The following is a 24,542-nucleotide window of genomic DNA, read 5'->3' on the forward strand; positions in this document are numbered from 1 at the left end:
AAAAAAAAAAAAAAAAAAAAAAAAAGCACAGAGCAGCTCTTTACTTGCCATCAAGAAGAATTAAAATGATACCATTTATATGTAAATAGGGATAGGGTTTGAGGACTATTACATATTTTCCTAGCTCCATTTCCCTGGTTTATTCTTAGTTAGCTATTATACTTTATTTTCTAATTTATGACTTTTGTCTCCCACTGCTTCTGTTCTATTATTTGTAATAGGTTGTTACAAATTATATTTTACTCACCTTCCCTCCATAACACTTAAAGAATTGGCAAATCCCCCAATTTCTGTAAAAATGTGTAAGAGGTTAACATGGTAAATAAATATATATTAGTATTTATATTAACATAGAATATAATGTATAACATATTAACACGTGTTATATATTAACATCAGTATTTGATGTATATTTGAATTGAATAACATTTAGCATCTCAATTATTTACTTAATTAGAATTTTTAACATATGTGTCAGGCATAGTGGCTTACTGCTGTAATCCCAGCACTTTGAGAGGTCAAGGGGGACAGATCACCTGAGGTCAGGAGTTCAAGACCAGCCTGACTAACATGGAGAAACCCAGTCTCTATTAAAAATACAAATTAGCTGGGTATCGTGGCACATGTCTTTAATCCCAGCTACTTGAGAGGCTGAGGCAGGAGAATCACTTGAACCCAGGAGGCGAAGGTTGTGGTAAGCCGAAATCGTGCCATTGCTCTCCAGCCTGGGCAACAAGAGTGAAACTCTTATCTAAAAATAAAAATAAAAATAAAAAATTAACATATGTATGTTAATTTTCCTTACTGAATATCTTAAATAATTACTTCTGAAGCCATAATTTTCAAATCTCATGCATCTCACTTTCTGGTCATGTTATACCATATGTAGTTGTAAACTCACAAATGTTGCCTTATTTTATATGTTCAGTCTCCTTGATTCTGGCTGTTTTGTGGAAAGTGGTAATTACTTAAATTTTATCTTAGATGCCCTAATAGTTGGCACAGATTGAAGGTATTTCACAGAAAATAAGTCTGTCTTTGTAATAATTTAGTTTCCCTAAATTTACAGTTGGCAATAAACCTGTACAAATTGCAACATACTTCAGGTTCATACACTCACTGATTGTTGTTACTCATCAATGAAAAAGGTGAAATATTTCGATGAAAGATACTTTGGTCTTGTTACATTCTGATATCCAATAACTCAATTTATGACAAATTGACTAAACATTATGATTAAATTTTGAGTCTATCAGTATGTATAAATAACCTTCTATTTCTCTAAAATTGCTCTCTACTGCCATCTAGCTTAAAACAACCACCCATCCCCAAAGAGAGTATAAGGACCTATCTATTACTTGTTTTAATTGAAATGACACAGCTGTCAAGGCATAATTTATTATTTCAAAGAGCTATATAAGGCAAGTGATTTATTTCTTTAAACAACTGTCTAAACTATTGATGAAACAAGGTTTCACTTGTTTTAAATCAAATTTACATTGTCATTTCCAATTCTAATAGTAATTTTTCATTGTGAGTAGCATTAGTGTTATGCTTTGTGACTGCTTTCAAGATGTCGTATTTTTAAAATCCACAAGTTATCTACATCAAACCTTTAGTGATGGGACAGTGTGGTGCTGGTAAACATTTTGTATCATGTACTGTATAGATTTATGAAGATTTGAGACAAGATGTCCATTTAATTTTCAAAATCAGTTACAAATGTATTTGTATGATGTGAAAGATACTATAGATGTGTTGAAGGAATGGAAACTAGATTTCTAAAACTCTCCATGTTCCAAAATGGCTCAAGACCAGAGAAAACTGGAAACAAATAGAGTTTTCAAGAACTGAAGACCCAAAGATGTACAATTTGTGGTCAGTTTACTTCCTGGTAAAAAAGGGAGGGCTTTGATTGGCAGGCAATTAAAGGGTAATTTTGGCCCATGTGAGAAGCATGGGGGAAGTGAAAAGAACAGAGATTAGCAGAGGATTCTTCAAAGTTGATGTGTGGCAGTTAGCCTTGGCAAGTCAGAAGCACTTCAATAACAGAGATGATTGGTGTTGCAAACTCCCCACCTCCACCCTGAAAATACTTCATAGCTGTTCTATACTATGTTAGTTAATTTTCCTATATTAAGACACAATAGCTAAAAAAGAGTTTTCTGGTGCTGAATCAAAACGGCCATTATTACATTTAGTAAGCCCAAGTTGTGTACCAGACACTTATTTTAAATACATGCATTATTAATTCTTTGGATCTTCACAACAATCCAATGAGATAGTTACTGCTATTAGCCCCATTTTGCACATGAGAACACAGATATCCAGAGATGTATAGTTAGTTGCTCAAGAACAAATAGTAAATGGAGTTAAGCCCAGGATTCTTGCTTCAGGCACGATATTCTAACATATAGTCTCCTCTCATGAACTTGTTTGTATTAGCATTTTTCCATCTTTCTGCTAATGACCAGCTTATTCAGAATATAAATATAATATTCAGGAGAGATTTCATGAAAAATTGAGCTCTCACATAAGCATTTACTCTCATTACAACATTTCAGTGCATTTGTCCATTTGGTTCCATTACCAATTGATTATTAAGGAAGCAGAGATATGCTACACAGAGTCACAGCTGTAGAAATAATATCCTCTTCTACTAACAGTAATCAAGAACTTCTAAGCTTTCAGAAAGGCCCACTCAAATCACATTTAGGCAGTCCTGATGTAAAGAGAGTGAACAGGCAACCTATAGAATGGGATAAAATTTTTGCATTCTATCCATCTCTCAAAGGGCTAATATCCAGAATCTACAAGGAACTTAAACAAAAGTACAAGCAAAAAACAAACAACCCAATCAAAAAGTGGGCAAAGGATATGAACAGATACTTTTCAAAAGAAGACATTTATGCAGCCAACAAACATGAAAAGAAGCTCATCATCACTGACCATTAGAAAAATGCAAATCAAAACCACAATGAGATATCATCTCATACTGGTCAGAATAGTGAATTAAAAAGTCACAGATGATGGAGAGGATGTGGAGAAATAGGACTGGTTTTACACTGTTGGTGGAAGTGTAAATTAGTTCAACCATTGTGGAAGACAGTGTGGCAATTCCTCAAGGATCTAGAACCAGATATACCATTTGACCCAGCAATCCCATTACTGGGTATATACCCAAAGGATTATAAATCATTCTGCTGTAAAGACACATGAACACATATATTTATTGCAGCACTATTCACAGTAGCAAAGACTTAGAACCAACCCAAATGCCCATCAATGATAGACTTGTAATGAAAATGTGCCACATATACACCATGGAATACTATCCAGCCCTAAAAAAAGAATGAGTTCATGTTCTTTGCAGGGACATGGATGAAGCTGGAAACCATCGTTCTCAGCAAACTAACACAGGAACAGAAAACCAAACACTGCATGTTCTTACTCATAAGTGGGAGTTGAACAATGAGAACACATGGGCACAGGGAGGGAAACATCACACACTGGGGCAGTTGCGGAGTAGGGGGCAAGGGGAGGGATAACATTAGGAGAAATATGTAATGTGGATGACAGGTTGATGGGTGCAGCAAATCACCATGGCACATATATACCTATGTTATAACCTGCACATTCTGTACATTTATCCCACGATGTAAAGTATATTTAAAAAAAAAAAAAAGAAATAATCATCTTGCTGATTAAAACAGATGATATAGGACGGGCTAGCCCCAAAATTGAGGTTTAGCCCAGGAGGGTTCGTGGTTTAATCCAGGAAAGAATGAAGGCAATCTGGTGGTGTTAAACAGCAACTTTTGTTGAAGCAGCAGTATACAGCAGCAGCAGAGGTATTGCTCCTTGTGGAGCAGGGCTGTCCTTTAGGCAGTGTGCCCAGAGTAGCAGCTCAGAGGCAGTTTTTTACCCATATTTATGTGTAATTTTAGTTATATGCAAATTAGGGGTTATAGGTTATATATTAGGTTATATGCAGAATTTCTTGAATGAAGGTGGTAAGTTCTGGGTTGTCAGGTTGTTGCCATGGAAAGGGGTGATAACATCTGGGTGTTTCCATGGCAATGGTAAACTGACATGGCACACCCGTGGGCATGTCTTATAGGGTGGTGCTTCTGCCTGGGACATATTTTAACTAGTCCTTAATTTGGTCTGATGTCCAAGCCCTGCCTCTAGAGTTGAGTTTCACCTCCTACCTCACAGACATAAAGAAGTAATCAATTTCATGATTAAAGCAAGACATATAGTGTGAAATAAAATAAGACCATTCCCTGTACTCTTTCATTTTGTTTTGTTTTATTTTGCTTTGCAATGCTCTCCATTGAGGAGTGATTGAATTCACATATAGCAATGTAGCTAAAGCTGTATAGTAATTATACATACACAGATGCTTACTATTTATGGTAAATAATCTCTTCAAGTGAAAGAAACATGCTTCTCTTGACAGGTAAACATACTTAATTAAGGGCAAAGAAGGAAGGACTTTCAAGGCAATATTGTAATTCCTTTCCAGATACATATGATTATAGAATTTTAGTTCTGCCAAGGATATCTTCAAGTCAGAGGAAAATTGTAGCATGAAGTTTATCATTCATTTTCTCATATGAATGCAGTTCTCAAACTTTCTCTTGTGCTCATAAATTCACAAGTGTTCCATTCAGATATTATTCAAGACAGATTCAAGAATCATGGTAATTATAGTTAAGATTCTAGAATCTAGAGGAATAGATATCATTATGCCTAGAATTAATTATGTTTCAGAAGAATGATATTTTTCTTAGGAAAAGCTGATTATTTCAGTGAAAACTCAAGTGATATGATTAATTAAAATGAAGACATTCTCTTTCTGGAAGATACTACCTATTTCTGAAAGGTAGCCTGAAAAGTGGTTGCTGTTGTCTTGGATTCACTTATGAATTTTGTAAAAATGTAACTGTATTCCACTGCCTAGTGTGTTAAACTTTACACCACAATTCTGAAAAAAAAATAGTGTCACCAAAATGCAACCAGGCATTAGAGACTTACGAAAGCAAGCTCTGGGGCTATCATTTGTTGCATACTGTCTAATAATAAAATCACTTGTGTGCTTGTCACTCATGTTACATCTCAACCACTTCAGGAGCTGATGTTCACACTAATAATTTTCAAATTATGAAATGAAATTATTAAATTGTGCTTACTACATGAGAAAGAAAAAAAACATGGTTTATTTTTTTAAAAAGTTCCATAAAGGCCGGGTGCGGTGGCTCACACCTGTAATCCCAGCACTTTAGGAGCACTGAGGCGGGCAGATCACGAGGCCAAGAAATCGAAACCATCCTGGCCAACATGGTGAAACCCCGTCTTTACTGAAAATACAAAAAAATTCGCTGGGCGTAGTGGCATGCACCTATAGTCCCAGCTACTCGGGAGGCTGAGGCAGGAGAATTGCTTGAACCCAGGAGGCAGAGGTTGCAGTGAGCAGAGGTTGCGCCACTGCACTCCAGCCTGGCACCTGGTGACGGAGTGAGACTCTGTCTCAAAAAAAAAAAAAAAGTTCCAAAAAAAAAAAAAAACAGTTAAAGTTTAAACATTCTGCAGTAGAACTAAGGGTTTGACCTTAGATGCCAATGTTTTTTTCTAAATTATTTTATTTAGTCAACAAATAAACATATATTGTGCCCATGTATCATAAATAAATATATGAGACAGAGAGAAAGCTTTCTTGTTAAACATCATTATTAAATTTACTAATAAACATTCCCTTACAGTTACTTTTTCTTTCTAATTGTCTTTTAGTCCATCTTTTCCCCTTAATAAGAATGCAGTAGTGTTGCAAATAGATATTATTTGTTTGGGTTGCAGAAGTTTTGAAAACAGAAAAGTACTTCGCTTGCGTTATGATTGCATCGGTAGCATTACAACTCATTTCCAGAGTGGTTCTTTAAAAATGGTAGCTTTTATTCACATTCTTATGAATCATATCTGCATTATTTAGAAAGATTAAAAAACAAGCCCTCTAAGAATAAATGTGAAGAAACCCATAAAATTCTCCTTTAAAAAACAAATGCTTGGTAGGCAAGCTCTAAAATAGGATTAGTTTTCTCTCCTGCCTACTGCTGTTAAGTCTATGACTTTTTAGATTGTAGTGGGCTATTGAGAGGAAGACACTAAGTACATGAAATGTGCTGTGTTGAATTGTTCTTCAGCCCTTTCAGGAAGTTAGATTTAACTGTTCCATTCATAAAGAGGGAATTCCTTAACTTGATCCTCGAATGCTTCAGAAAACCCAATGTAATGGCAATCATGTAACAATTAGCCAGTAGGACAGTGGTCTCTGATTTAAATTTTGGCAAAGGAATATAGTGAAATGAGAAGAAAATAAAGCCATATTAGGGAAACTAATTTTTCATACAATTTTCATTCCATTTCTGCATCTCAGAGGTTCGTTTGAAGACTCTACAACCAGATTTTACACAGCATGTGTGGTAGAAGCTTTTGCCTATCTGCATTCCAAAGGAATCATTTACAGGGACCTCAAGCCAGAAAATCTCATCCTAGATCACCGAGGTTATGCCAAACTGGTCAGTGCAATTCACACATGGTTTCTGCCCTGCAGTTTAAAAATATTTGTTAATAAAACTGTGTTCATTTGCTAATATAAAATCTCAGTTTTCCTTTTCAATATTGTAACTTTCTTAAAAGCAGCTTTTGGCATTGCAGTTTTCAACTGAATATTCTTTCAAATGATGCATCAGTTATGAAAAATTAAGTTGGCTAAGTTTGAATTAGCAATACTCTGGCAAAACATGCTTTTAATAAGCATTAGAAAACACACTTGCTGGCACATGTTTACAGGCCTAGAATTCCTTTTCTCTAGTCAGTTTTTTGCTGTTCATAAGTAATGGGTTTTTATATTAGGGAAAACCATAAATCATTTCAATATTTTAGATTTAAGAATAATGCTAGTGGGGAAAAAATGTGCTTTACAGGCAATTCTAGCCAGGCTATATAATAGTAATAATAATGATAACAGTCAAAAGCTGTAAAGATTTACCATAGAAGAGAAGTTCTCTTATTTACAAATGCACAACTTCCTTTGGACATGTTAGAGCTTGATTCCATTTTTAAACTTTTTAGAATTGTTATTCAATATGTGGTTTTTAGAGAAATCAAGTCAGTGGCAGTTTTTTATTTGTAGTTTCAACCAAATCGTTTCAGAAAGAAATAGATTTTCTGCAGTCAAGACTTCCTTCAAAAGCGTTTCAGAAAAATGAAGAATACCTTATAATTTTATTTCTGTTTATGCTTACCAAGGGTAGAATCATTGGTCCCATAACTATGTTACTTACTTCCTGCAACAATAAAATAGCTTTTCAAAAATTAATACTAAATGAATTGTCAACTTCATTATATCCAGCAGAAGTCATGTATATTCTGGGAAAGATGTTAAGTAGGCCCAGCCGGTTTTAAAAAATTTTTATGTGCAGAAGAGATTCTGTGTTTATACCCCAACCTCTGTTAGCATAAAAGAAGGAAAAATAAAAACATATTCAGAAAGAAAGATTTACCTTTATGTTTAATGATGTTAAGTTTATGCTATATTCAGGTGTCAACTTTTCCCATTAAAACTGAGGTTGATCAGGGAGACTTTGTTGGCAATATAGATTATTCCTTTTAGAAGATAGGACTATAAAGACGTACACATTTTTACGTAATTTTCATCATTGGTGTACTTCAGCAAAATAACTTACTGCTTTAAAACTAATCATAAAGAGCCTAAGTATTTTGGTTTTCTCTCTTTGTAAGGTTGATTTTGGCTTTGCAAAGAAAATAGGATTTGGAAAGAAAACATGGACTTTTTGTGGGACTCCAGAGTATGTAGCCCCAGAGATCATCCTGAACAAAGGCCATGACATTTCAGCCGACTACTGGTCACTGGGAATCCTAATGTATGAACTTCTGACTGGCAGGTATGGATATTGATAGGGAACTGCTGATAAAAATAGACCAGCAAACAGCTACACACTCCTGCTTTTGTCGCTCTGATTAGACCATCTTAAAGTACATTTCACCATATCTTGGTACCACAATTCAATTAGTTATACAGATGACCAGGAATTCATAAAGCAAGGTGTAAAATAGGTCAGGCTAGGGCACCTCAACACCAACTTTTGGTCTCATTATTGCTACTTCTTTTTTATATATGTGAATGTGGAAGGTTGTAGTGTCTTTCTGTGAGGTACTTTAGACCAGTCATTTAGCCAGCAATGAAACAAGGGAGACGATAATCATATCAAAATATATAGGATAAATTTTCTATAGAATAAGAGGACCTGTTAGCAACTATGATATATAAGTGAAACGTGACTGCTTTGTAGCTCTTTCCTGTAATACTATAATCATCAACTCAAATAGGCTCTAGGGATACCACAAGGTGTAAAACAGACTTTAAGATCCTCAAGGACCCATACTAAAAGAACACGACGAATACACTACCATGACATGTGCTAAGAACAGTGAGTGACAGGAGCGTTATGACCTACAGATTTCAGGACAGGGCTGGGTTCATAAAGAGGCTTTTGAAGAATGAATATGAGGCAGCTGTGTCTTGAAGGAAGAATAGGACTTAGATGTAGAGAGTAAGAAAAGGGTAATCCAGGCAGACAGGCATGGCTTAAAGAGAAGGACGATAATGGGCACAGATATGGAGAAGGTTGATATAAAATATATACATATATATATGAGAGATCAGCAACAGTCATCTTTTGAGGATCATGATTACTGCACTTGAGCGTCTGGACTCCATCCACAGAGGGAATCATTGAGATTTTTTGCCAAGAGTGAGTGATATGTGGCGTGGTATTTTTTTTTTTTTAAAGTTGATGTAATAGAGCAAATTGGAAGAGCAATAGGAGGCAGTTTGAAGATTATTGCAGTAATTTAGTTCTAGGACACTGAGAGCCTAGAACAGGGCAGGAGCAGTGGAAAGAAAGAGTAAGTGTGAGGTAGGATGTGAAGAATGACTTAAGAGGACGTAGTCACGACAGTGAACATGAGAGGAAGACAGGACTTTCAACACAGGGTACTCTGTGAGGATTCAGTGCATACATGAAACACTTAGAGAACTTATTTTTTTTTTTTACCATAAATACATATATTGAACCATGTATGATTAAAAATACCTAAACTTTGTATCCATTTCAAGAAATAACAAGACAGAAATTATTTTGGTCAAAGATAACAGCATTAAAAAATCTTTACTTTTCTTTTTGTACCCTAAGAGATGATGGTGATGGTGAGAGATGGTGGCCAGGGGTTGAGGTGGGAGAAGGCAAGAATGAAACAAGGAGGATGATCTTTAGTTACAATAAAAGTTCCACCAAACACACCTGCCAAACACTATGAAGTGTGGCATGTGACTAGGAATGATGCTTGGACCACAAGCATGACTCCAATGTATTTTGGTCCTGAATGTGATATCTAATGATCTTCAATAGTAATAATAACATTTAGAGGACTGGCTGGGCCTTGAAAAAGCAAAGAATGTTCATGTAGAGACCTAATTAAGCGCTACATTATGACAGAGGAACTGTTGTGAAGGAAGACTCATACAATGTACCGATTCTGCCTTTTAAGGCTTATAATGTTGGTCAATGAAGCCACAAGGAGTGAAAAAGGGGGAGAAAGGCAGTGATTAAAGATTTTAGAGAATGTGGTGGGGCTTTTGTATGAGCTACATGACTTCCTTGAATATATTAAATTGAGCGCAAAGGAAATAAATGATCTGGTTATAAGGAACAAACTGTAGTGAAGGCTGGTAAATTTCTCTCTGCTTCCCTCCAACCTTTTCTGTTCTATTCTTCATGGTGGGTGGCCCAATCTAAGGATAAGTAATAGTCAGAAAGGGTCCCAGAGAAGCCAGCCCCTGCCCCTCTCACAACCTCAGCTCCCTTCCATGCACACACACCGAGTCCTTTCCTACTTACTGGTTTTGTTCAAGGCTCCATCTCCCCCACCAACTTAGGAAAAGATGAATTTATCTTTTCTCCAGTTTAAGTTTTGATGCAGTTCATCTATTCCAGTTTCGTGGCATTCCTCTAGTGACTGGAATTTGTTAGACTGGGTATATAACCTAGAGCAATAATTTTAAAATGTATTATTGGAGGAGAATTCTTTGTTCCTACAGTAGCTACTCAGCAAATAATTACTGAATGAATATACGACCCTATTTCCACTGGCAGACTTCCTGTAACTATGAGGGGAAACAGTCATTATGAAACTCATACTGAGTATGGCAGAATGAAATGCTGGAAAAACTTCAGGTCTTTAAACCACAGATCCTACGAGTTCTAGAATTTGCCCTACCTCTGGAATGTGCTTTTGCGAGTTCAGTGTTTTTCTTATTTTAATCAGTTTGAGTTGATATTGCCCATTTAGGTCAGCTGAAGGATTCAAAAGTAAAAGCAGCTAAAGAACACACAAGAAAATTAATCAAAGAAAATAGGAGAAAGTATTCAGTATTTGTAAACTCTTGCCTCTCATTTCTTTGAGCTGTCAAAAGCATGATCTCCCTAAAAAGTAACCTCTAAGTTATTTGCAAGTGTTAGTAAATAAGAAGACAAGTAACTAGCAGAGCTCAGGACCACTACAGAACTGCAAGTCATGCTCTAAGTAACAGAAAATAGAATAGTAACAATTAAAAATCCAGCAAGGGAGATAGTAGATAGGCTTGGAAAAAATAATGAAAAAAGAAAAAAAGATATATTTCAGAAAGAGAATCTATTAGTCAAAGGAAATAGAAAAAAACATCAATTATGTGTATGAATATAATATTACAAACAGGAGAAAAACATATTTAATTACATAATAGAAAATCAATGGCATAAAGATTTGATTAAGTGTATCCTTTTGATCTACAGTGACCGGGGGAAACTGATTGAGAATAATAACACCACAGGGTGTCCATGTGGAATCTCCTAAATTCATTAATAAGGAATAGTCTTAGTGGCATCAATGCCATAAAAACATGGCATGTGTGCTATTGAGAGTGAAGACAGTTAAAGTTCCAGTTGGCCTCAATCTTCTCTACAGCATCTATAATACCAAAAGATAGTATATCAAGAACTATATAGTTCTAAGGGTCACAAAAAGTATAACTTAAGTAATTTATACTGAGGTAAGTTATTCTTCAAATACAAACACAATATGTAAAGTGTGGAACCCAGGCCTTTCTCAAAAACACTACTGTTTAATCAAGTCAACAAAAAGAAAAATCAAAATAAGGCATTCAGGAATAGAGAAACGAGTAAAAAGATTGATGATGAGCTTTGAGTCTAATTAATTGGTACTTAGATCAAATAATTTAAATTTGGGTAATTGAACAGAATGTAAATGTTGTAGTCTTTGGCAATCTTAACACTAAAACCAACAAAAATTAAGGTGTGAAGTGAAAGTAGGTATAACTACAGATGTAGCTATTTCTCATCATTAATAATTAGTAATATTACATATATTTTACAGTTAAAATGTGTCATTGCAGAAGAGAAATTTCTAAATTCAGTTTGAATTTTTTTTTAATTTTAGAGAAATATTTTAGGAATTATTGGTTAAGGAGCATGTATTTGAAATTTAGCATTTCTTTCCATTTTACTACTCAGTTTAAAGTAAAATTAAATGGAATATTTTTAATTAAAAATATGCATAATATATTCCGTCTACAATCCACGTAGAGAAATCTATGAAAATATGTTCATCAAATGTTGATTACTATGAATATTTTTTGGTGTTGAATGACTTTCTTCTAAATAATTTTGTTTTATATATTGAATGAATATTAGACTAACATGCATCACATAAAAACCACAAAAACCATCTTTAATAATTGATCCTAGTTGTCTAAGATAAGCAATTAAATATAAAAGCAAAACCATAAATTAGAAAACATTACATTGATAACAGAGAAACCCAAAGATGTGGGCCCTTCTCATTGTTTAAAGTAAAAATGAAAACTGGCATGTTAAGAGAGTAAAGAGAATATTCAATCATAGCATCACATAAAGAGAAACTGTTTAAATTCTAAGAGAATACTAAATAGATTTTCATGTTTATATATTTTTAAGTGATGTAAAATTGATAGGCAATTACTAGCTAAGAACATATTAAAGTAAATAGAAAGCACTTTTCACAACAAATCAAGGCAGAATCCATCATAGTCCTTAGCACAGGTAAATCTGCCACTCCTTACTTTAAATAACTCATAAGCCTGCTTGATAAAAAGAAATCATTTGAACTGCTCTTAATAAACATGAACATGAAGGACAAAAAAATAATAATTCAGATTTCTCCCCCAAAGACACACAAAACCTGTATTAAAGAGAATAACTAATTTTCAAAGAAATCATTTGTCAAGGTGTACCATCATCTCCCTTCTAAACTGTGAGAAATGTGAAGAAAAGACCTGACTTTAGTCATCTTTGTACTCACTGAAGTTGCCACAAACCACACTTCAAGAATGGATAGGTTAAAAAAAAAAATCAACTGATCTGCCTCATGAGGACTGAAGCGTTACATCCTTACCAACAAAGATGATGCCTAGTGTGAGATCCTCCGTGCAGAGAGAAAAGGATAGAAGGAGTACTATTCTACAGAAGTATTAGATCAATAAATATTTATTGACCCCTTAGTATGTACATGCTGTGAACACTACTCAACTCTGGGAATACCAGCAGAAAATAAACTATTCTGGAAGGGAAGACAGACATAACATAAATAACTACACAAATGAAAAGATAATTACAAAGTACAATAAGTGGCATAAGCATGCTATGAAAGCGTAACAGGGACTAAAACTTTAAATTGGAGCCTAAGATTGGATTGTTAGATTTTGTGGGTTGATATAGGTTATTTAATTGGTTTTATTAGGTTGACCAGAGTGGGCCTTTTGGAGAAAACAACATAAAACTTACACTGAGATTTGATAAAATAAGGCATTGGCCAGATATGTGGGGAGAACCTTCCAGGCCAAATAAATAACACCATGAGGTAGGAAAGTGCTCAGCATTTCGGTGGAACAGAAAGATACTATTGTTTCTGGATCCAAGTGAGTGAGGGTGGTAATGGCATGAGGTGAGGGGGTGTGGGGTAGTATCATTGGTGTTCCTGTGGCCCCTCCTAATGATTTAAGACTTCATCTCAAGTATAATGAGTGAGTCAGTAAGTGTGGAAAAGGTCAGAGAGTGAAAGAAGCCTCTTGAATGACCAAGGACAGCATGAGGGATTAGACTTCAGCAGTAAAAGGAAATCAGGGGAACAGCAGATAAACTTGACCCATTTCTGGTTTCGCTATGTGATTTACCTGGAAGGGCTTCCACACTGTTTTGCTCTTAATCTACTTTCATTCCATTGTCACTATTAATGTAAGCCCCAAATAAGAATTGATGTCATCTGTGGAGTTTATAGCAATTCAAGTGTTCTCATGTGGGAAATAAAAGTAATATCTCTTGTCATGTCTTTCATTCTTGTAGCCCACCTTTCTCAGGCCCAGATCCTATGAAAACATATAACATCATATTGAGAGGAATTGACATGATAGAATTTCCAAAGAAGATCGCCAAAAATGCTGCTAATTTAATTAAAAAACTATGCAGGTAAGTATCTCAACTACATTATCTTTGAAAAAAATCATAATGTGAAAAGATTAGATGTAATAAAACTATTATTTTGTTTTCAGGGACAATCCATCAGAAAGATTGGGGAATTTGAAAAATGGAGTAAAAGACATTCAAAAGCACAAGTAAGTGTTCTTTCCTTGTAACTTTAGGTTTCAGAGTTCCAAACACCTGACATCATTTCGCCAGGGTGTTGTTTTTTAAGTTATTGATGTAAAAACTAGTACAATTAGTGTATAGGAACATCCAAAGACAGCATATAAACTAGTTAGGCTTTTAAATGCCTTTCTAGTTGTTTCTGAAACTTTATTTATATTTATCTGACAATCCTGTAACATAAGAAACTGAATTCATTGAACTCAGTTTCTTGCAACTCATACCAACTAGCATGCCTTTTTCCTCTCTGGCAAAAAGAAGAAATGTGTATTTTAAATTTGGAGATTCTATTCTCTACCACAATATTACAAACAAAAGTCCCCTACTGTATCATACCTGATTTCCTAAACACAAAATATATTTTTCTAAGCATTTCCCAATTAGATGTCATAACAGCAGAATACAGTGTTTTTTAAGCAATAGCAACATCTTAAATATCAGACCTTTCCTATGTTGACTGGATGCTCTAAAGTTAAATTAATTGGTTTTTCTCTATTTGTTTGTGTAACACTGACAGAAAATTCACATCCTTATCAAAGAAACATGTTTACTGAAATATCTATGAATATCTATGAAAGGCCTGCCAAGAATTTCTTGTAAGCATTTGCTAATGGTGAAACCTTTCAAAGACAATAGAAAACAAACAAGCAAAAACCTTAGTTTTTTTTGGTCCGTATTTCACAGAAAAACTGTACACAAAATACCTTTATTCTTCATTAAAAAAGGGAAGAAAGGAGGAAAATGGAACATGTAGAGACCACCACAATGATGTAAAATGTAACTAGCTGAGGCTGTGCACTGAGTCAGTGATAAAAATGGAAAGTTAATTTTCTATCCTGACTTTTCATGCCCTTGTTCTACCTCCTTAAAATAAAATATCCTGTAAAGCACAGAGCCAGACATATTATAACATTTATTAAATTATAATTATAGTATAGGAACAAGGTCATTAGAGACATTATGACTGAATTACAAGGAAAAATCGTTTCTTGTTTAACTGGTATTTAAAATTGGACACTTATACTTTAAAAGTATGCATTTCATAAAATAAGCTAATTGGAAAAGATATGCAATTAAATAGAAAACATTTTGTCACATGAAAACGTTTGCCTAACTGCTTTCCATTAGCCATGGACATTGTATACATTGCAATGAGACGGTTTTAGCTGACATATAATGTCTTTAACTATCAACGTTTTTTCCTTTTCTAGATGGTTTGAGGGCTTTAATTGGGAAGGCTTAAGGAAAGGTACCTTGACACCTCCTATAATACCAAGTGTAAGTAGACTTTCCAGCTTATAATTGTATGAGACGCTTGATGGTGTTTATGTCAGTCAACAATGATCTGTTATCTTTAAAGTTTAATCCTGTTATAAGGTTAAACAAACTATAGGAAAAATGTCACATTGAAATAATGACATATTCTAAAATCCAAGCTTAAAAGCAGCTAAATTTGGGGATAGCCACTGTAAATATGTTTTACTCTTATCTTTTTTAACTCTTCATTTTAATTCAGATTTCCTTCATTTATGAACATAAGTTAATTTTTAGTATGGAAAATGTTCAAAATATAGAAACAGAGACAAAAGTTTACAGTGAGTTTACAGCAACCAGTTTCAGCAGCGATCAGTTTGGGACCAATGTTGTTTCATGTATGTCTCCACATAACTGCTGCCCTCCCCATGCTACACGGAGGCACTCTCAGGCACAATGGTGTGTTTTCATCCTTCCTTCAGGTTCTAAAATTTAAAAAATAGTTCTTTTTTCTTGATTCTCTTTTTTTAAAAAATCAAGTTTTTTGTTAAATACTCAGTCTACTAAATTCACTGTTTATACTATATTAATTTAAAATAGATTCCAGCAGATTGCATTTATATTTTTACTCAGTATTGCATCTAGCTAATAAAATGTGCAGCATCTTAATTACGGGGGGAGAGGACTACTTTGTGGTCCTGGGACTTTCATTTGTGTTTCCTCTGTCTAGGACTAATGCAAGACTGCTATTTGTACAGAAACATTTTCTCTATTCCATTTTTTTTTTTTTTTTGAGACTGGGTCTTCCTATGTTGCCCAGGATCCAGGATAGCCTCAAACTCCTGGGTTCAAGCAATTCTCTTGACTCAGCCTCCTGAGTAGCTGGGACCACAGGTGCACACCATGAACTTGGCTCTATTTTCCCTTCTTCTAAGATTTATTTACATTCTAATATTTGTTTGTTCATAAGACAAAAAAAATATAAAAAGCATTACAGACAGGGTTTCAATGTGTTGGCCAGGCTTATCTCAAATTCCTGACCTCAGGTGATCTCCCTGCCTTGGCCTCCCAAGTGTTGAGATTATAGGCATGAACTACTGTGCCTGTCCTACACAATCATTTGTATACTTTCATGGCATCTCTTTTTCTTTTCATAGCTCTAGCCAAAGTTTATTATATAGAAAGATTTTTGTGATTATTTTTCATTATATATAGATTTTTGAATTATATATAGATTTTGTGATTATTTGTTTTAATCATACAATTTCTTACTTATGATGGGTATAAACTCTGTGAGGATAAAAAACCATGTCTATTTGTACTCACCATTGAGACCCTCAATACCTGCTACATAGTAGACACAAGAAAGTAGTCACTAATAGGGAATAAATACAGAATGTACTTAAAAATTCCAGCTTGGAATTCCACACACACACACACAAAGTGCATTCTCTCCTATTTACAGGTTGCATCACCCACAGACACAAGCAATTTTGACAGTTTCCCTGAGGACAACGATGAACCACCACCTGATGACAACTCAGGATGGGACATAGACTTCTAATGTATTTCTCTTACCTGCTTCTGCCTTGCTGAAGACAGCTTTTTCTGAGACACAGCTGCCAGCAAACCTGAAGGAAAGAGAGAAGATTAGTGCTCGGGGTCACCATGATGCCTTTGATCGATGCTGCTCCAGTAACTACAGTGGCATTAGGACTTATTGCTTAGATGACAATAGTGCTCTTTACATGTTTTCTGTTTGAACCTAAAGTAGCAGTTGACATGGTGGTCCTGAAGCAAAGCCTTTCACCAGTAAGAGATGTTTTCTATTGTTGCAATGACCTTGCTTTGCTCTGATTATAATTTGAAAGACTGTAGGAAACACTTCATTCTAGTATAAGAGTCTGTACCTTGCTAGAATATTCAAGAAGATGAAAGAATAATATATTGGGTACGATAGATTACTGTGGTACAGAAACTAGGCTATTCCCTTTCTTCAAGTGAAGGCTGTGAGATCTATTACTGCAGGCCGGTGTATATACCATACAAAAGAGGACCACACATCCGTTGGTCACAGAGCTCATGTCACACCAGTGCTAGAAGTTTCATGATTTTATTTCCCAGCAGTGCTGATGACAAGACTGAATGTTACCTTTTCTTTCTGACAGAATTTAAAAATTGATATGATAAAAGCACAACTGCTATAGATTCTGCTAAGACCTCTCATAGTAGGTATATATGCGTATTCACAGAGGACTGAAAAATAATGCATGATATTTGTTTTTTTTTTTTTTGATAAATTGGCATGACAGAGTGGAAAAAAAAGCAATTCACAAAACCATTTCATATTTTTAAAAATACTGTGCTTAAAGATGGTCCTGGAAGTAAATGACTAGCAGCCAATTGGTTTTACCTAATATACCCTCAAACTGAGGCTTAAAGTATTCCCTTTTATAAAAATAAACCCTCGGGGCGGGATGGAGTGGGAAGGGATTAAAACCCATCCAAAAAATAAATAAAAACTATATAGGTGCTATGTATATCTTTCATCTGTAAATGTCAGTGTCTGAACAGACAACACAAATTCAAATCATTATATGTGTAGCCAGAAACTCAAGCATTTTCACTGAAGTTATTAAACCAAACTCCTGTCCAATTTCACTTATACAACATTGTCAGTCTGGAGTTGGGAGACAAAGGTGATTACAAACCTATTTGAACTAGCTTTTTGTCTTAGGCCTGAACCAAAAACAAACAAAAACAAAAATAAAACAAGAACAAAACACAAAAATAAAAGAAGTAGGAAAGACAAAAAAAGAAAGCCCAAAGTCAAAGCTATTAAGATTTACAGGTTTACCAAGCCAGGAATATTACTTATTTGAGGTCAGAGAACAAAACAAAAACCTGGCCAGGTGGTGATTACCTTTTTGTGAACAGGCTGAGTCCATCCACTTCTCCAAGTAAGAAAGCAGTACAGAGGAAAACAGGAACCTGATTTTAAAAAAAAATAAATTTTAAGTAGAACAGAATTACTACAGTTCTGTGATTTCACACTACCTAGAACAAACTAGATTTGAAAATGTCAAACTAATTTACTTTATTCACTTGGAGAAAAGAATCTGCAAATTAAACTGAGTCCTTTGCTAGCAGACCAGTTGATTATTATTAGCTGTAATAAGTAACTCAGCCATTTGGAAGCTTTTCTTGGACAAAACTGTGTTATACCTATGAAAAAAATACAAAACCTTTCAAGCTGTCATTCTGTTTTGGCACAGCGTGTGAGTTTGGTATATTAAATTGAGGCTTGTTCTTTTCTCAGTAGAGTTTTCTTTTTAATCAATCAAATGTCAACATTTCTGCAAGAATAAGTCCAATTAGATGATACCTTAACTAAGGGGGCATATATTATGAATTTTGTTTGAATTTTTCAAACCCAAAACTACCTTAGAATATGATATCTTATGAAAATATAATATTCTTAAAAATTTGGAGGATAAAATGAAAAGGGAATAAACTTCAATTAAAACTTTAATCCTAAAATGTTATTGTTATTCTTGTGTTTCTGGAGTTTTCCCTCCCTTTTAATTTCTCCAAACTGGTCTATTTCCCAAGATATCCACTGTTTTCTATGTATTTTAGAATATGAAATTAAATATAACCTAAAATCCAGCTATTAATGTTATTTCAGCTTTATATTTTTTTAATTGGCCTTTTAGACATATATAATTTCAACATTATAGTCAATGTTCAGTAATTTTTCTTGAAAGACAGTGTGGTTTAGGCACGCTAAAGACTTGCTAGGATATTGAATTTCCTTGTTATTTGGAGAGACTCTGCTTCTGCAACTTTTCAAAAATCCCCAAAGTTCCAAAGATTAGCACTTATTGTGGATTTTGGAACTATGGTTCAAGTCTAAGACAACCAATATGAATAAGTTCAGTGGAGAAGGAAGAAGTAGCATTCAGCACGATGTAACTCCCACTTGTTACTGCATCTTTGTTCATGTCACCCATAGCATTGCATTAGGTGTCTGAAGCAATCACCACAAAATAAAGGTAAACTACATTTTCCAAGATGTACCAACAGAAAACATTAATCTAATTTTCAACATTGAATTTTTAGGATATAAATCTTGTCTTAATGAAGACTCTAGGGCTAAAATTCACAGTCAGTTCCATAAAGTGCATCTCCCTTTATTTCTGAATTTTTCATAAACCCTCTATTTTCTTACACTAAAGAACATCTGGATAAGTTAGAATAGTGCCAACTTGTTTGATTTGTTAAATGATTTTCTTGTTAATATGTTGAGTATGGGAAATAAGGGCTTTCTGTGTGTCTTTGACTCACAGGAAAACTGAAATTGTCAAGGGAAGCAACATGAAAATAACTGAGATGGATTGAATACATTTGAAAAAATAATTTCTGAAATAATGCTATACATGATTTTTATGTTTGTATCTTCTTTCTTACTAAGATATGAATCAGATCCATATGGCATTCAAAACAAATTTATTTTGATTATATTCTTTACAAGTCATAATTTTTACCTAAAATTGTGGAATATGCATGTGAATTACACATGTGTAATAATATATCAACTTAGCTATTGAATTTTTCCTGTTTGATTTTTAAATGACTGAACTGATGGTAAACAAATTTAATGAAGTCAGCCACCATATTGAAAACAAGGATATTAGAACTGATTTCACACAATAGAAGTGATCTGTGCATTATCCATAACATTTTCTTTCACAATAGGACCACAGACAAATATTTATGTAAATAGATATTTTTGTGTGATATTTTGTGGTACATATAACTTTTTTTAGTGTTTCACAGCATTATTATTTCATTTTATTTGTACTGAATAATGTTTTTAGGTCCAAGTAGACTTGAATTAATGTCATAATTGTCAGTATTATTGAAAATTATGTCAACTGTACTGTTATTCATCTGTCCATAGTTTAGAACATGACCTGGCTATCTGGCATTGTTGCAAGTGCCTTAAATTCATGGCATCCTATTAAAAAAATAAATTTGGTGTTATGCTGCATGACAAAGACAAACACACCTCAAAATGTTGTCCTTTCTTAGCTTGCTGCGTTTTACAGTTCTTTCTGCTAACAATTTATAAGCCTTTATTATATAATATTGATGAATTACAGAAATGATGAAGTTGTCCTCTTATTTCTGTTAAATGTACCAGAGCCGTGTATCTGTTAATGAGATACAGCGTCATTTCTGTGAAATGTATAAATGTATGTGCAGGTCAAATTAATATATGACATACTATCAGTCTGTATACAGGTATTCCTGTTTTGCTAAGTTGTGCAGATTCTGTAAAAATAAATTAGTGCAGTCAAGTTCTAACATATCTCATTTTATAGACTCCATTGACATGGTCCGATCCAAAAGAAAAATTGGAAATGACTGCTAACCACACCTCGTTATGAAACCAATGATGAAAAAGACACTTGGTGCACCTCTCAACAAAACAGGATGCTTTCTCTGAGTTCTTGTATATGCAAATCATTTACGAGGCAAGTTTTCAACAGACCTAGAAAGCAAAACATTGAAAGTGTGTTGTTAGCCCTCCTCTCTGCCCCTGCATCAACAGACAGAGCTCTGGGACCTTGGCAATGACTCAGAGGTTGGGGCTTTCTGAGTAAAGGGACATTTCTTTAAGCATCATCTATCAAATTTATTTCAATGTATGATGTTTTTACAACTGGTCAGTTCTTTTGTATTCTTACGGCTATGGTTATTTGATTGTCCTCTTACAATTTGTTCTACATGAAAGAGTTCTTTGTTAGTCAGAATGCAACAAACTGTCATCAGATGGTCATTGACCACTTGCACTCTTTTGATGTAGATTAAAAACTTTTTCATAAACCTATCCTGCTTTTATTTGCTCTGTATTTTTCCTGCAGCTGTAATTGCTGAGTGCCTGTTGTATACTTTATAGAGTTGAAATAAAAAAAATAATTACTTTTGAACTTAGTTGATGTTTAATTCCAGAAAAGATTCCAAGAATAGAATTGGCATATCACACTAGATGAAATACCAGATTGTAGAATATCACTATAACAAAGTATAAAACACTTATAATCCAATAATTCTTCATGAAATTATATAATCTAATATGAAACTAATCCAACAAAACGGTTGTAAAGAATTCATAAGAGTAATGTTGGGCCATCCAGTGTGAAATACAAAGTGAAGATAGATATTCACCCAAACTCAGAAATTAGCAGATTGCTGTGCACCAGTACCACACAGGCGTTTTCTGGGCTATCCCTAGTCCAACTCTGTATTAGGCAAAACAATCAAAGGGACAATTCTTGTATATTACTACATGCTAGGAGGAAATGATTTCACATAAAGAGCAACTTCATGAGTATTTGTCTAAGGATTTTTCACCTGATTATTTTGCTCCATCATATGCACAAAGAAGAAAGAAAGATTTTAGGGGCAGTATGATTACAACAAATTCAACTCTCCAAAGCCTGATTAAACATATTCTTTCTACATCCCTTTGTTCTTCTCTGCAGTAAATGATGCAGGCATTAAAACTGGCTGAAATATAAAGATTATCTCAATTGTATTGTTTTTGTCTTTTTGAGCTCACATTGCCAGTGACAGTGAGTTGAAAACTCTTGTTTGATGAAAAGTAGAAATTCAGTCCAGTTAATTTTTTCAAACAAAGCCAATTAAAACACTTGAAAAAAAATACTATGTCATGACTGCATATCCAGTAATTTCATTTCTTCTGCAAATAGAACTGTATTCTACACTTTTAACATCTGTCCTATGATTTTTTCATACCCTTAATCTGAGAATGTTTTTCCTTAATCCTGAAAGGTTTTTGTTTTTGTTTGGGCACTAATCACACAGTTTTGGGAGGAGCATGCAGATCAACACTCATAGCCATTAGAAGGATGGTAGGTGAAGGGGCATCAGTGATGGTGATGATGTTGCATCTACATCACTCACACCATGTGCATGCTAATTTCAATGGGAATAAATCAGCATGCAATTTTTCAAGTATGACCATAGGAATCAATGATAAAGTTGAGATAAATGGATTGATTGTGTGATCAACCAAATGATATCCAAGTGCAAATGTTACAGTGTTATACTGCAGACCTACCTTTAGATTCTTAGTTATAGCCTTGTGTGTCAAGCTTATAATACAGGCCACCACATTGTTTCTTTCGTGTGTGGGGGTGGTATTTGAGACAGGGCCTCACTCTGTCACCCAGGCTGGAGTGCAATGGCACAATCTCAGCTAACAGCAGCCTTGACTTTCTGGGCTCAAGCAATCTTCCCGCCTTGGCCTCCCAAGTATCTAGAACTACAGGTGCACATCACCATGCCCAGTTAATTTCACACTAATGTTTTTTTATGGAGTCTTATTGAGAGTTTTCCTCTGTGTCTCCAAATCTCTCCTTTCTAACTCAAAAAATCCTATAAATTGATAAAACAGTAATATTTATCTCTGGCAGCTGTTTTTTATCCAAGGTAAGCCTATGGGGCAAAAGACAAATCTATCTATGTACATGCTCGTTAGTGAAGCCAAACAGGTTAAGCCTCAAACTTGTGCAAAACAAAGTTTAGAAAGAAAAAAAAGGAGAATGAGGCATCACTAACAACCCCAAAGTGTGGCCACAGATTCTATAAAAATTCATGGACAAGCTCAAGGCATAGGATCTCAGCCAGTGTTTTTCAAACATTAATGTCATAAGATGTATCTGGGAAATAATATAAAAACATAGGTTTCCAGGATGATCCAAAGTTATTTTGAGATATAACCCGGGAATCTGAATTTTTAACCAGCACCTTAGTATATTTTGATGGAAATATACATCTCTATGAGAGAGAAGCAGGAGAAGAACATTCATGGAGAAACATTTCAGGAATGGTAGGGTAAAAGAAGAAAACAGGAAAAAAAAAGTCTGTAAAGAATCATGGACATCCAAAGCCTATAAATGCTCTCAGAAACATTAAGTGGTATTTATATTCCACCCATAGAAGTGTCCTTTAAATTAACATATTAAAATGGCATATTAATAATAAGCTACTTTTTGTTAAGGAAAAGACCCACATCTTGATTTACGAAGCCAGAAATATATATATGTATACCCACCTCTGGTATCTGGTACATCAGGGAAGGATCCTAGCAGTTAATTTGCCTGAGGACTCTTTGTCCTCTGGGTGTAAATGATACTGGTGACCTTAGCTTCTGGCTCAGCCAGATTTTGGCCACAGTTCATCAATGTCTGATTTCCCTCCCTGGGGGACTTTTCTGTGCCATGCAAGTCAGGTTTGGCTTTTTGACTTGCTTTGGCCATTGAAAAGTGAGCCTTGTTACTGCAAGCAGAAGCTTTAAGAGCCAGTTCTTGCTTCATTACATTCTCCTTTCTGTGTGATGTTGTGATCAGCATTTCCTCAACAGTGGCTGTCCTGTCAGCTTCAGAAGCAGAATAAGGGCAGTGATGAGGATTGGAGCCCTCACCAACTCCCAAAGGCTTTACAGTGGAATATATTGTTGTTTTGAACAGCTAAGATTTAGGCTTTGTCTGTTTCAACAGGATTTCACCTATTCCAACTAATACAACTGTCACACACAGAAGAAAGACAAGACCTGCCCTCGCCTCTGCAAGGTGATTTACCATGGTAGAAAATAACAGGCAGGAAATAACAGAATAAATCTTTAGACCATGAGTCACAGGCAGTAAAACTTGCAGTGAAGACTTGAATTCCCCCAAATGCCCAATCTTCTGACAGAAACTACCTCAAACCTGACATAGCAAAGATACATTTTGAGTAATGGAAGGAAACATTTTAAGAGGCCAGACCATCTAAAATTGGTGCAATGATTTACTTGTGTGATTTGTGTGAAGACTTTCAAATTCAGAAGCACTGGTACTAAAGCATGAGAAGCAAAGAGGGCAGTAGAAATTATGTTAGACATGGAATTGGGGAATTTATAATTCCTGCGAAGAACATGATGCTTCAAGATTCCTGGAAAGAGGTGAGAGTGGAGAGTTTTTACAATAAAAGCAGATTAGAATAGGAACAAAATACTATCTTAACTATAATTCTAAATGTCCTTAGTATAACCCCTTGCTAAATTACATGTGCCACAAATTACTACGTAAATTGAAGTGAATGACTTAGGGCCTTGGTTTTTTGGCCCATAAGAAGATTATTAAAGTTATTTTTGGTAATAAAACTATATGCTTTTTACTTCCTTCATTTACAACCCCTTCCAGGGGTTGGCAAACTATGGTATATGAGCCAAATTTGGCTCACAGCCTGTTTTTTAAAATAAAGTTTTATTGGCACAAACATATTGTCTAAAGCTGTTTTCATCTTACATCAGCACTTAAGTAGTAAGCTAGAGGCTGCATGACAATTAAAACCTAAAATACTTACTATCTGGCCGTTTCTGGAAAAGCTTGTCAA

The 24,542-nt window shown here is 34.7% G+C and overlaps 1 protein-coding gene across 6 annotated transcripts in view; it reads left to right on the forward strand.

Annotated features, from left to right (window-relative positions):
* The window catches only part of PRKG1 (protein kinase cGMP-dependent 1), a 1,332,247-nt gene extending 1,311,177 nt beyond the window's left edge, over window positions 1-21,070 (forward strand). For all 6 annotated transcript variants that reach the window (XM_032245676.1, XM_032245675.1, XM_032245677.1 and 3 more), the window contains 6 exons: window positions 6,437-6,578; window positions 7,804-7,967; window positions 13,521-13,643; window positions 13,727-13,789; window positions 15,032-15,098; window positions 16,540-21,070. In XM_032245676.1, the coding sequence (XP_032101567.1) occupies window positions 6,437-6,578; window positions 7,804-7,967; window positions 13,521-13,643; window positions 13,727-13,789; window positions 15,032-15,098; window positions 16,540-16,638 (658 nt within the window). In that variant the 3' untranslated portion in view covers window positions 16,639-21,070. The remainder of the gene's footprint in view (window positions 1-6,436; window positions 6,579-7,803; window positions 7,968-13,520; window positions 13,644-13,726; window positions 13,790-15,031; window positions 15,099-16,539) is intronic.
* Window positions 21,071-24,542: the final 3,472 nt, after the last annotated feature.

This window comes from Sapajus apella, unplaced genomic scaffold (assembly GCF_009761245.1).
Source record: "Sapajus apella isolate SASKATOON/1434 unplaced genomic scaffold, GSC_monkey_1.0 scaffold58, whole genome shotgun sequence".
Classification (NCBI taxonomy): domain Eukaryota; kingdom Metazoa; phylum Chordata; class Mammalia; order Primates; family Cebidae; genus Sapajus; species Sapajus apella.